At 38.7% G+C, this 14,264-nt stretch overlaps 1 protein-coding gene across 5 annotated transcripts in view; it reads right to left on the bottom strand.

Moving 5' to 3' along the window:
* Positions 1-14,264, bottom strand: part of CUL2 (cullin 2) — a 130,845-nt gene that overhangs the window by 11,176 nt on the left and 105,405 nt on the right. For all 5 annotated transcript variants that reach the window (XM_037039884.1, XM_037039883.1, XM_037039880.1 and 2 more), the window contains one exon: positions 11,131-11,197. In XM_037039884.1, coding sequence (XP_036895779.1) covers positions 11,131-11,197 — 67 coding nt within the window. The remainder of the gene's footprint in view (positions 1-11,130; positions 11,198-14,264) is intronic.

Consider the following 14,264-nt stretch of genomic DNA (forward strand, 5'->3'; position numbering starts at 1 on the left):
AAAATGTGGTGAAAAGGAAAATACCACACACACTGCATTGTGCGATGACTGCTTAATTATATGCCAGAAATAAGTATAAAACACTGCATCAAGCACCTCCATGACTGAATGAGACCATCAGCCAGTATGTCCCTGATGTTGTAACATGCTGCCATGGGTTTGGAAACAGAATGAGTCTTCTGCCACATCAAACAGTCTTTCACCATCACTAGAACCCAAAAAGCATGAGGAGATTGTGCAAGTAAGGGGTCAGAGTATCACTTATTATTAAGTACAGTCTGTAATCCTTAAAAAAGAAGGTAAACTAGTGAGCACTGTATTATGCTTTTTCCTATTTTTTCAATAAATTATCAAAATCAGAGGTATATGGACCTCTTCCCAGGTTTTCAGCATCATAATCTTACCGGGTCAGCTCACAGCTGAAAATACTAGGACCTAAGTATCACCATCAGATTACCTGTTAACTGAAAAGGGGAATGTTGGTCTTTACACTGAAGCTATTTGTTGGTCACCTTAACCAAGTGAGCAACTTTAGTGTCACTAATAGTGGAGCAATCTGACATTACCTGTCCTCTGTTGTAATGTAATATGAAGTACAGAGAATAACCTTAGTGGTCTTGACAACAATATTTAATATGAGTATAATCACACTTTTAGACCGAATTTCCACTTCACAGAAAACATAGGGAATAGAAAACAAACACAATATATCATAGGTAAATACTCCAACAAATACAGAATATTCTCTGGATATTCTACAAGACGACTGCCCTGGTCTTTTTTAAAAAAGGTATGTCCAGAGGGTTAGAGTTGGGAAGGGGACAGATGTTGGAGAAAGTGTTAGATACGACAAGGGTCTCAAGGTCTGGGCAGTTCTGAATGCTGTTATTATTTTTTTTATTGAATGATTTTTAGAGGGAGGGAGGGAGAGAGAGACATTAATTTGTCATTCCACTTATTTATGTACTCATTGGTTGATTTTTTATGTGCCCTGACTGGGGACTGAACCCACAATCTTTGCATATCTGGACAATGCTCTCAGTTACCTGGCCACTGACACTAAATGTTATTCTTGCCAAATGCTAAATTTTGTAACACAGTACTTTACAGACCAGCTGTAAACAGGATGGACCTGACAGGGTCTCAAGCCTATAAATGCAGCAACTCAAAGAAGGGATCAGGTGTAACTGACCAAATAGTGTATGTATATGAACAATGACTGAGCCTCCCTTCCAGGAGACAGAGCAGACAGATATAAATCCCATTTCCTTTACTTGCTTCAAGTAAATAAAACTACCTTGGGACAACCACATCTTCTTGAATAGAGCTCCCTAAGTGGCAAACCTCTTCAGTTAGGTAATAAGTTTGGTGACTCCAGGTGAGACTCTTAAAAGGTTTCTATTTCAGTCTGGTGTGGATTCTGCTGAAGCAGTCAGCGGTGGCAGTTCACATAGGGCTTACCTACCTAAGTCTTCACTGAATAAGGGGTCTGTTCTATAGAAGATGCCTGCTTAGTGTGGACCACCTAAATAGTGCCTAGCCTGTCTTGGCAGGTAAGTGGAGTGGCCACCTGAACCTGTTCTGTTCAGTACTTAAGAAGGCCAGTGGGTAGGTCAACCTCTGTGGTCACTATAATTAGTGTTTCTAATCTGTTTGGGGTATAGGGTTGTCAGAAAAGTAGTTTCATTTCTGGTCCATGTTTGGTTTCCAGTTGGTTGGGCAGAAACTGTCCACAGGATGCCTGACTCAGGGCCAAACTTAGGTCTAACTCTGGAGGGTTGAGGAACGCCTATAATACAATACAAGGCATCTTCAGGTGACAGTTTCTGCTCTGGGTGTCTAGCTCTAGAGAGCTGAGGGATGCCCATGGGGCAATCTAGGACATCCTTGGGTGACAGTCTCTGGTCTGGTTGTGTCCCCTGCAGTTGGATTACATTCTTTGTGTGTATATTTGCATTTGCCTTATTTGTCTGATATGTAAATGTGAGGATATTTTTCTGCTAGTCACCCCTAGGGTTGTTACTGGCCTTCCTGGCATCTAGGAGTTAGTTCTGTAACTGATAGTAGGCTGGTCAGTCCAGGTTGTTTGAGGGGTTTGGAACACCTCTTAAGAAAATTGGTAAATATATTAAAGAGGACCCAAGGATTGGAAACTGAGCCATCAGCCAAAACATTGCCAAGTCCTCGAGAGCCTCCCAGAAGACCTCCTTGATTTCTTGCTAGGGGACCATGCCTCCCTCCTAGGAAGGCCTATCTCTTCTAGCATCCCTTTTGCCTCCAAACTAGGGGACCATGTCTCCCTCTCAGGAAGGCCTATGTCTTCTAGCATCCCTTTTGCTCCCCCTCCCAGCTATCAGCCTCCCAATTCTTTTGGTTCCCCTAATCTGTTAAGAATGCCTTTGAAAAGTTTTCCAGAACAGAAAATTAATACTCAATTCTGTATCCCTGGCTACCTGAGCCCACTACCTATCAAGATACTCGTTTTTACCCAGCCCAGAAGCTAAATTATGCCCCTTCAGGCAGGTCCCAGACAAGAATGGGGGAATGGTCCTTTCTTGACATCAGATCTGTATACTGGAAGGGAAATACTAAGGGACTTCAAGCTTATCTGGAGGGGTTTATTAGTTTGATTAGTGGTATACTCACCACCTACAATCCCACTGGGGAAGATATTCAATCCCAATCATCCTTATCACTACAGAGGAAAAAACCTACTGTGCTGCTAAAAATCAAGAAAGAGGCTGATAAATACCATACTACTCAGCCTAATAATCAGATCTAGTGGCCAGCACATGGGTTAGTTCCCAATGCTAATCCTTAGTGGGACCCCAATGACCAAAGAGCCTGGGCTCACTGTATTACAGGAACCTACTGCTGAAGGGTATGAAGGACACCAGTTGCTCACCTGCAAATTGGGCCAAAGTTAGAAATATCCAACAATAGGTCCATGAAAACCCTTTGGCCTTCTTAGGAAAAAAATTTTTTAAATGCTTACAATACACCACAGCAGACCCCAAAGAGCCAGGGAGCGAAGCTCTCCTGAATACCCACTTCACATCCCAGAGTGTTCCAGATTCCTGTAGGAAGTTACGAGAGGTGGGAACTACCACCTCCCAATTGGTAGAGGTGGCCTTTAGGATTTTTAACAACAGAGATGTGACATAAAAAAAGAAGGACGAAGGAAAGATGAAAAAGCAGGCTGCTTTTCTGGCTGTTGCCTTGTAGGCTTTGGGTAATTGGAGGAGGCAGAAGACCACCCTGGGTAAGTAACCCCGGCCTTCACCATGAAACCAAGCAAAGATGTCCCACAAAGCTGGAGTCTATAGTCAGTGTGTATATTGCAAATAAAAGGGTCGCTGGGAGAAAGAATGGCCCAAGCATCCTCAGGGAATAAAGGAGGGAAGCTCCTAATTCTTTGCAGTTACCTCAGAGAGAAGATGAAGACTGAGAGCTCCCTTTTGGTTCCAAAAGGTAACACTTCAATCTCCCATGAGGAGCTCTGGGTTACTTTGAATAAAGGAGAAAAAAGTTGAATTTCTATTAAACTCTGGAGCCACTTACTCTGTTCTTACTACCCGGAAAGGCCCCCTCTCCATGAAGGAATGTAATATTAAAGGAGTGTCAGGACAACACAAAGAAATTCTTTGAACCTCTGACATGTGACACAGGGTCAAAACAGCTGTCACACTCTGTCCTCAATGTACCTGAGTGTTGAATTCCCCTTAGGAAAGGGACCTACTAAGTAAACTGGGGGCTACCATACATTTAACAAAGAAAAAGTTGAACTACTGATTCCCAAGGATAAAGGAATAGATTTCATGGTCCTTCTCCACTGAGTCTTGAAAGACCAGCAACCTATGCCCACAGAGATTCTCAACCAGGTTAATCCAGCTCTTTGGGCAGAAGGAGAAGTTGAAGGGCAGAGAATGTCCTACCTGTTATAGTAGTATTCAAACAGCAGACCACTGACACAGGGTTAAACAATACCCTTGAAACTTGAGGCAAAAAACAGCAATCGTCCCATCCTAAAAGCATTTCTGAAACAGGGCCTTGTTCAGCTTTGTCAGTCACTCTGTAACACCTCCATCCTTCCCATTAAGAAACTGGGCATAGGAGGATATAGATTTGTACAAGACTATAGATTTGTAAGGGCTGTGAATGAAGTATATTATAATCTACCTGCCGTTCCTAACCCACATACCCTGTTGGCCAATCCCCCAGGATCTAGCAAATACTACCCAGTTCTAGATTTAAGGATGCTTTTTCTTGCATTGCCCTGAACTATGAGTCCCAGAAGATTTTTGCATTTGAATGGGAAGATCCTGACACCCATCATAAGTCTCAGTATTGCTGGACTGAATTACTAGAAGGTTTCAAAAACTCCCCAACACTCTTTGGGAAGGCCCTTTCAAGTCCAGCTTGAAAATGGGACTACTCTACAACATGTAGTAACACCCTAATTGCTGGCTCTGATAAAGAAACTTAAGACAGAAATATTATTCTGACCTTAAACCATCTAACAGAAAGGGGATACAAAGTAGCCTACAAAAAAGTCTAGACATCCAAACCAGAAGGTGAGTACCTGGCCTTTCTTATTTTTCAAGGACAGAGAAGCCTACCCTACCCGCAGAGTGAAAGGCAGTAATAGCCAGTCTAGCTCTACCATGGAACTGGAAGCAGTTGAGAGGGTTTTTTGGAATGAAAAGACTTTGTAGGACATGGATACCTAATTTTCTGGATACCTAATTTTGGTCCTACAGCCAAAACCCTCTATGATAAACTGAAAGGAGAAGAGAATATTCCCCAGGAATAGGACAAAAAGCACCAAAATGCTTTTGAAAATACAGGAAGCTCCTGCCTTGGGCTTGCCTGATTTGGAAAAGCCTTGTGAACAGTCAGTACAGGAGACTTACAGAACTGCGGCAGGAGGGTGGCTGACCAGCCTGAGGGAAGTGGCTGCAAGGTGTGTGTGAATGTTAGAAAAAGAGAAAAGTTATCAATGAGACAGCTCTAACTACATGGACCTCACACCAGGTAGTTACAGTTCTTGAAACCAAGGGAAATAACTGGTTAACAGGAGGCCAGGTTGTTGGATGATCCTAACATCACTATAAAAAGTTGTCACACCCTCAATCCTACTATTTTATTGCCAACCTCCATCAAAGCCCCAGATATTAATGATGCTGAAATTATCCATGTAAGGTCATTTCTACTAGAATACAGTGTACATTAGCCAACTCAGAAGAAATATGGTGTATAGATGGGCGTAGCTTTATATCCAGTACAGTGAGAAGGGTAGGATACGCAGTGGTATCCTTGTTCAACACCACTGAAGCAGAGGCTCTTCCTCCTGGGACTTCTGCTCAAAAAGCGGAGCTTATTGCATTGACCCAGAACCCTGAATGAGGAGGAAACAAAACTCTAACAAATATGCTCACTCCACACCCACAGGGCTACCTGGAAGGGGCCAGAACTGCTGACAGCTGGCAGCAAGGAGGTAAATTAGGACTCCTGATTCTAAGATTACTGCAGGCCAATACAAAAGCTAAAAAATTTCAGTGGTTCACCACAGTGGCCATCAGAGAGGAGATTTGGGGCTGGTAAAAGGGCATAGCCTTGCAGATTCCACAGGGAAAATAACAGCTCTAAGCAAAACAGTAATGCAGCTGGCCCTCTTTCCCAGCTTGACTCTAATCACAACACCCCGGTGTGTACCAGAAATGGTCTAAAAATTGCCAGGAATGAAGCTTTAAGGAGACCCCTATGTCCAAGTTGTGGCTGACACATGAACACTAAAAGACACTTGTTCCTCAAGGGCTAGCTTGGAAAATAGTAAAAGAAGCCTATGATTCCACACATTACAAGAAAGTGGTTCCTTTGGGTGACAGTGACTCAGGGCATGAAAAGAATCATTAATAGTGTACGGCTAGCTGAGTACAATGCACAAAGAATCATGCATGTACTAGACCTCTTGTACTACCTTTGAGTAAGGCCATCCTGGCCCGGGAACGCTACCCAGAGAGGAGTGGAGGTGGACATTACAGTAATGCCCCGTGTTCCTGGAGGATTCAAATAGTTACTAGTGTTAGTGAACACATTTACTGGATGGGTTGAAGTGTTACCAGGATGAACTGAAAGGCACAATGAGGTTGTAAAAGCCAGCTTAAGGTAATGGTGTGTTTGGATCCCTCAGGACATTTCAGAGTGACTATGGTCCAGCTTTCACAGTGGCCATAATAAAGGAAGTAGTACAGACTCTCCAAATTAGGTGGGTCTTAACATTCTTTGTGGAGACCACAGTCTTCAGAAGAAACAAAATAATTTAATCAGATGCTCACAAAGACCCTAGCCAAACTGTGTCAAGAAACTCACTAAACCTGGCTTGAATTATTACCAATTGCCCTGACTCAGATCAGGGTAGCACCTAAAGGAATGCTTAAATTAAGAACTTTTTAACTTATGTATGGTAGGCCCTTCTTGGGCTCCCCTCAAATTTTAGGATGCCCAGACTCATTTATAGAACAGGCTGTTACACATATCATCCAAGTAGGAAAGGTAACTAAAAACTTAAATGAATATGCTAAACTGGTTTTACCCACACCATCCATCAAATACTAAGCTATGCCTGCATGATTCAGGGACCTGATTAAATATAAAAACTTGGAAATCAGGATCCCCACAAGGTCAACTAAACCCAAAATAGACAGGTCCTCGTTCTGTGTTATTAACAACTCACTATTCTCTGAAATTACAAGATATAACTTGCTGGAGGATACATCACTCTGTACTGAAGCCATCTCTACCACTCAGTGAGAACAAGGAATGAGACCCATGGTTCTCCTGTGAACCCGTCTGACCTCAAGTTGCTCTTCAAAAGAAATAGTTGACTATTACACACTTCTCTTCTCAGGAATCCCAGAACCTAGGGGGCCCTAAGACTTTCATAGGTGAAAATTTCAGTCCTCTAACTCAAAGATATACTCAGTCTATGTTCAGCAGGAAGCAGTTACAGAAGTATGACCCTTGTCCCTATTCCCTCAAGAAAGACGAGTGAAAAATCACAGGGGGACTGATAGAACTGGATTCTGTCTCAAGGTCTGGGCCGTTCTGAATGTTATTCTTGCTAAATGTTAGACTGTAGCACAGTATTTGCAAACCAGCTGTAAACATGATGAGCTTGACAGGAACTAAACTTGATGAAAGTAATCAGTAAGTAACTGAACAAATAGTGTATATAAGTAATGACTGTGCCTCCCTTCCCGGAGAGTGGGCTTTGGATATGAATCCTGTCTCCTCTACTTGCTGCAAGTAAATAAAACTACCTTGCAACAACCACATCTGATTCCTCAGACTAGAGCTCTGAATAAAGCTCCCCAAGTGGTGAACCACTTGCGCTAGGTAACATAAGGAAGAGGGAAGACACCAAAACCAAGTGCAATTAGCAATACTTGATTACATTAATAACAGTCATCAAAGTAACTGGAAACAATCAGGAAAATCTCAACATGGACTGGACATTAGATTATATTAAAACCCCTTGCCATTTTAGCTGTTGAAATACTTGAAATCGCTAATGAAAAGAATTTAGTCACTGATACAATCACTTTTAAGATATCTGCAATAATACAGTGTGACCTTCACTTTGTCAGACTTGCCAGATTTCATTTTAGTAGCAAATATTAACTACTGACACATATAATGATTTACAGTTCAGTACGTGCTGATGTGAGCTAATCATATGTATTATCTGTGTATTACCTACCTGTCTATGTATTAGGCAATGAAGTGTTATCTCCCTTGAGTTCATCTTTCCTTAACTTATCTTTCCACAACTGACCAGGGACTCGTAACTTCTTGCTCTGCCACAACTGAAACTTACTTATAACCAGACAGTGGAACAGTTTCCAGGTTCTGTTACTGGTCTTCATCAAGTTGTTCTCTCATAATAATTCTATCCAATGTTCTAATCATAAATCCAATGGAATTTTCATTTTTCTCTCAGTAACTGTCACATCTGATATTGTAGAGATCGATGATTTTCAATGGGTGTGTGGCAAGAATTTTTAAAAAAAACATTCAATACCTGGCTATTTAGTCAGGAGAAATGACCTCTTTCCCTTTAAACTGTCAAATATAAAAATGACAGCCAACACAATAATAGCTATCAGGTATGAATTAAAATTATACCTATTTTTTGTTAGATCAGTAAAAAATATGTTTTTTGCATGCTACAGAATTTTAGTAATTAAATTATATGTGCCATGAGATGAAAAAGGTTGAAAATAGCTGCTGTAGATTGCTTAATTCTTAAATTTTTTATCTCTGTTGGTCATACACTCTCACCCCTCCTCTATGTTTGTTTCGGCTAAGTCGTACTCATCCTTGAAAATCAAGTTTAGATGTTATCTACTCATTAGCTGTTTGCCACCACCATTCTGTGTGATATCTAATACCCTGGGCTTGCCTCTCCATTACAACATTCAAAACATCACATTATAAATATTTGCTTGTCTGTCCACCAAATAGATGTGAGCTTTTTGAGGGCTGAGTATCTGAATACTTTGTTTTAGAAGTATTTGGAACACAGAAGATTTTCTCTGACTTGATCAATGAATTTTACAAAGATAAAAGATGAAGAATCAAGCTCAGAGAAGTAACTTGCTCAAGGTTACAAAACCAGAAGGCTAATACTTAACCCTACATCTTCTGATTCTGAATTCCTTCAAATACCATTTTATACTCCATTTCCAACAATTTGTGAAGGCTCTCAGCTTATAACATAAAAATACCTGGGAATGTGGCCCGGGCTGGTGTAGCTCAGTGGATTGAGCGCAGGCCTGCGAACCAGAGGATCGCGGTTGGATTCCCAGTCAGGGCACATGCCTGGGTTGCAGGCCAACTCCCAGCAGGGGACGCATGAAAGGCAACCATACATTGATGTTTCTCTCCCTCTCTCCTTCCCCTCTAAAGATAAATAAATAAATAAAATCTTAAAAAAAAATTCTAGTAGCTTGAGAAATGAATGTTTAAAAAAAAATACCTGGGAATGTGGAAATGCACTACTAAGAAGAATTTGATTACTTGTGTAAATACAAAATATAGTAGTTCTCAAGAAGTGTAATTCTGAATAAATCAGGCCAGGATCAGAGCCAATGTTTTGGGCACTCCAGAACCAAGTATCTTTTTAAAAAAATCGTCACCCAAGGACATGCTTATTGATTTTAGAGAGGGGAAAGGGAGGAGGGGAAGAGAGGGAGAGAAACATAAATATGAGAGAAAAATGACTGGCTGCCTTCTCACATATGTCCCTGAATGGAGACTGAACCCACAATTCAGGAATGTGCCCTGACTGGGAATCAAACCTGTGACCCTTCAGTCCATGCGACAACAGTCCAACCAACTGAGCCACACCAGCCAGGGCCACAACAAGTATCTTATTTAAAATAAAATACTAAACCTTTTGTTTAGTGTAGATGTTTTAGTCTATTTACAAAACAAAAGCAAACTTTACGCAATGGTTTCAGTGACTCAGAACAAGACACGAATTTATAAGGTTTCCAAAGCAAGAAACTATTTGACTTTAATTAAGATACAAATACACAACACTAAAACAAGATAAAAGACCTCCAAAAATCTGGTTATTATGGACCTGCTTGGGAATTTAGTATAGACTTAAAAAAAAGAAAAAGAACATTGTTTTCTTTCCTACTTAGATATTATTGATAACAATTGTCAGGCCAAATTCCAATTGCAAAAACTATGTATGCCACATAGTTTTTCTGTATACAACTAGTTGCCAAACACCAAAAAAGTACATTTCTCATTAAAATTACTTTAGGATACAGGTTGATTATTACTAAGGTAAAGAGAATAAGGTAAAGAGATATAAAGGGGAAGTAGAAGTAAATGAAATTCAAGTATGTTAAAATATATTTGCTTTTTTAGTTATCTGAAATACTAGTCTAGTCATTTTTTCCTCAAAATCAATTATATGTACTAAATGGGAGTAGAAAATATTCACGACAGATGTAAAATTAAAGTCCAATGACATTAAAATATCAATAAACATCTCTATTTCACAAACTATTGAAAAAATTAAAATGCCCAAGTTGTTCAATAAAGATAAACTTGTATAAATATACATTACTATGTACTAATTATTATGACCTAATATTACTAACATAATGAGAGATCACATTCCAAATGTCAATTAGTCAAATAAACGGCACTTAAATTACTTTCGTGAAATTTTTCTTAGGTGAATGAATAGGAAGATCCTAATAAAGTTTATGGCAATTGATTAGATTTTCTTCTGCCATTTCTGAGACACACTTTCCTGTATCATTTCTAAGACATATTAACATATATATATATATATACCTTTTCCTTCTTATACAAAAGGAAAGTTAATTTACTACATTTTTCAAAGTGTAAGTACAGAACATGTGAGTCACTGCTTTAGCTAACATCTTTAGGCAACTTAGAGCATATAGTCTACAATCATTCAGGTTTTACCCCTACTTAAGATAATAATGATTATTATTACTGTTAATTAATAATAATAATAATAATTAACAGCAACCCCTACTCTTCCAGAAAGAAGCAAAGGAAATGATTAGATTCTAAATTTTCTAAAATTAGAAACTGCTGGAAATTAAGTGGGACATTCTGGAAAAAGCATTTATTATTGCTGTCCACTAATAGAGCCACAAATAAAAACCAAATATTTATATCTTCTTATGACACTACAATAATTTATAAAGTTTTCAAGAATATGTGGCATATTTAGAGAGAATAGGTTTTTTAGAGTATTTGACTCATCAAGTCTGGGTTTCTAAATAAAATCCTAATATCTATAACAAGTGGTTTGTCATAGAAATGTAATAAGCCATTATAAAATTCAGAAAAACTTAAAGTAAGCAGCATAACTATAAAATACTATTAGAAAGTGCTGCACTTCAATTTCATTAATAGTTGCTGTCATGGTAAACCAAAAAGAAAGGTAGAGAAAAGGTTAAAAAAACCATTAGAAAAAAACCTTCTATTAGGTTATAGGAAATTTTTCTAAATTATTAACATAATCATAGCAGGTAAGTTTTGTTACACTAGATATAGTTAAGTTCATTTTACCTGTGCAGAGATAATGTAACCATGTAAGTTTCCTCCCACTGAAATGCTGGCTGTAAAATAATTCAAACTGTAAAAAAATTAAAAAAAAAATTAAATTATTTTCAGCTACAATAATATAATTTACTTGGCTGTTACTACACTAAAAAGTTTTAAAATGTTCATGTTATTTTAAAAGATATTATAGCCCTTCTGGTATAACTACTTGTTTTACAAATGAGAAAACATATTCATGCAAGTCTCTCTTTTTTTTTTAATTTAATTCTTGTTCAAGTACAGTTTTCTGTCTTATATTCCCAGCCCTGCCCCCCCCACAGTGCTCCCCACCTCCCTCCCATTTCCGCCCCCCACCTTAGTTATTGTCCATGTGTCCTTTATACTTGTTCCATGTGAGTCCTTCCATGCAAGTCTCTAAACAACATCCTTAAATACTACTCCAGTTCTTTTCACTTACAACCTTGCCCAGCATATTCTGTCCACTAAAATGCAATCCTGAAAATGACTTTTTGTATAAATTCAGAAATCACATAGTGATTCATATCATTTTTGAAAGTTATCAATTTAGGCTTCATAAATACTAATTAGTGGATAAAACACGATCATATAAATTTCAATATAAAAATACCAGTCAACCTTTACTTTTAATCTATTTGCCACTGTATACCTTTGCCGAAAGGCAGGTTGATTAATATATCTGTGATTACCCGTAAAGTGATATCTAAGATGTAACTTCCACATCCAGTCAAACACTAATTCAAGAAAAGCTTCAGAGTACTTGTTTTTGTATCTCCTTTTGTTGATATTATTGCAAAAAATTAAATTTAACATTCTATTATTGTAACTTTGGAATATAAAAAATTCATTCATTGGATTTAACATTTAATTGGAGAACACCAGTCCAAAACACAGTCTGTAACATTTAAAGAGCTGTTATATAATACAAAGTGAGAAAAAAATGAAAAGCCTCTATTAAAAGATAAAAACTCAACTTTTAAATGCATCACGTCACAATTAGGAATTGTAGACAGACTTTTTGGCATGATGTGCCATATGTAACATATCTAAAGCTTTTATTTATTTGTATATCAAACTCTACTTTCTATACTTTCAACATGAAGATTAAATAAAGCAATTAGGAACATCTAACCTTTTAAAGTATATTTTATTGATTATGCTATTAGACTTGTACCTTTTTTTTCCTCTCCTTTATTCCCCTCAGTGCTGCACCCTCTCTCCTGCCAGCATTCCTCACCTTAGTTCATGTCCATAGGTCGTACATATAAGTTCTTTGGCTTCTCCATTTTCTATACTATTTTTAACCTCTCCCTGTCTATTTTGTACCAACCATTTATGCGTCTATTCCCTGAACATTTTCTCCCATTCATCCTCCTCCCCATCCCCACTGATAACCCTCCATGAGATCTCCATTTCTGTGAATGGTTGTTCGCTTAGTTTGTTTTTGTTTCTTTAGATTCAACTGTTGATAGTTGAGTCTGCTGTCATTTTACTGTTCACAGTTTTCAACTTCCTTTCTTAGATAAGCCCCTTTAACATTTCATATAAGGACTTAGTGATGATGAACTCCTTTAACTTAACCTTTATCTGGGAAGCACTTTATCTGCTCTTCCATTCTAAATAATAGCTTTGCTGGATAAAATCATCTTGGATGTAAATCCTTGTCTTTCATGACTTGGAATATCTTGCCAACCTCCCTTGCCTGCAAGGTTTAAGAAATCAGCTGATAATCTTATGGGAACTCCTTTGTAGGTAACTGTCTCCTTTTCTCTTGTTGCTTTTAAGATTCTCTCCTTAAGATTCTTCTATCTTGGGTAATTTAATTATGATGTGTCTTGGTGTGTTCCTTCTTGGGACTCTCTGAACTTCCTGGACTTGCACATCTACTTCCTCTACCAGATTGGGAATGTTCTCCTTCATGATTTGTTCAAATAAGTTTTTAATTTCTTGCTCTTCTTCTTCTTCTGGCAACCCTATGATTCGGATGTTGGAACATTTAAAGTTGTCCCAGAGTCATTTTTTTTTAATTTCTGTTTATTCATTCTGTTCTGGTTGAATGTTTATTCCTTCCTTCTACTCCAAATTATTGATTTAAGTCCTGGATTCCTTCCCGTCACTATTGGTTTCTTGTATATTTTGCTTTATTTCACTTTGCATAGCCTTCGCTTTTTTCCTCTATTTTGCATCCATACCCAACCATTTCTGAGAACATCCTGATTATCAATGTTTGAACTCTGCATCTGATAGGCTGTCTATCTCCTTGTTACTTGGGTTTTTTTCTGGAGTTTTGATCTCTTCTTTCATTTGGGGCATATTTCTTTGTCTCGGCACACCTGTTATATTGTAAGGCACACTGCCTTAAGTATTCACCAGGGTGAGGCAACCCTCTTTGCTGTGTTGTGATGCTGTATGTAGGAGGAGGGTCTGAGAGGGAACACTGTCATGTGCTTGGCTCTCAGCCAGCTTTCAGTCACTTCCTGTGCTACTCACAAGCAAATTGGGCCCTTCTGATGCTGATTCCCAGGTTGGTGGGTTTGTGTACATTCTGAGACCCTGTGGGTCTTTCCAGTAAACTCTCATGTGAGGCTAGAAGCTTTTCTCACCACCATAACCACCACAGGTTTTTACAACCAGAGGTTTCAAGGCTCCATTTCCCAGGCTGGAACCCTGGATTGCATCGTCTATCTCACTCCCCAGCTGTTCCTCCTGGTTTATCCATACACAAATGTGGAATCTGCAACCGTCACCTCACCCTCCAGGTCTGGCACCCAACACCTTGGTGCACATCCTGTCTGCCCCAGCTTCCCATCTCCACCCCTTCTACTAATCTGGATAAATGTCTCTTCTTTAATTCTTTGGTTGTCAAACTTCCACACTGTTCAATTTTCTTGGTGATACTGGTTGGTTTTTGTTTTTAAATTTGTTGTTGTCTTTATTTTGGTTGTGTAAGAGGGCAAAGTGTGTCAACATATTCCTCCATCTTGGCCAAAAGTCAGGAATTTCTTACCTATCAGCTGCACTATGCCAACTCCTTACATGAAAATTGATTAACTGCCAGCCAAAGAAATTTATAAATTCTTTCATCAGTTTATTACAAGTTTGCCTAGTCTGAGGAAGCTCAA

Source organism: Sturnira hondurensis, unplaced genomic scaffold (genome assembly GCF_014824575.4).
Source record: "Sturnira hondurensis isolate 20B ecotype Veracruz unplaced genomic scaffold, ASM1482457v3 Scaffold0025598, whole genome shotgun sequence".
In the NCBI taxonomy this organism is placed as follows: domain Eukaryota; kingdom Metazoa; phylum Chordata; class Mammalia; order Chiroptera; family Phyllostomidae; genus Sturnira; species Sturnira hondurensis.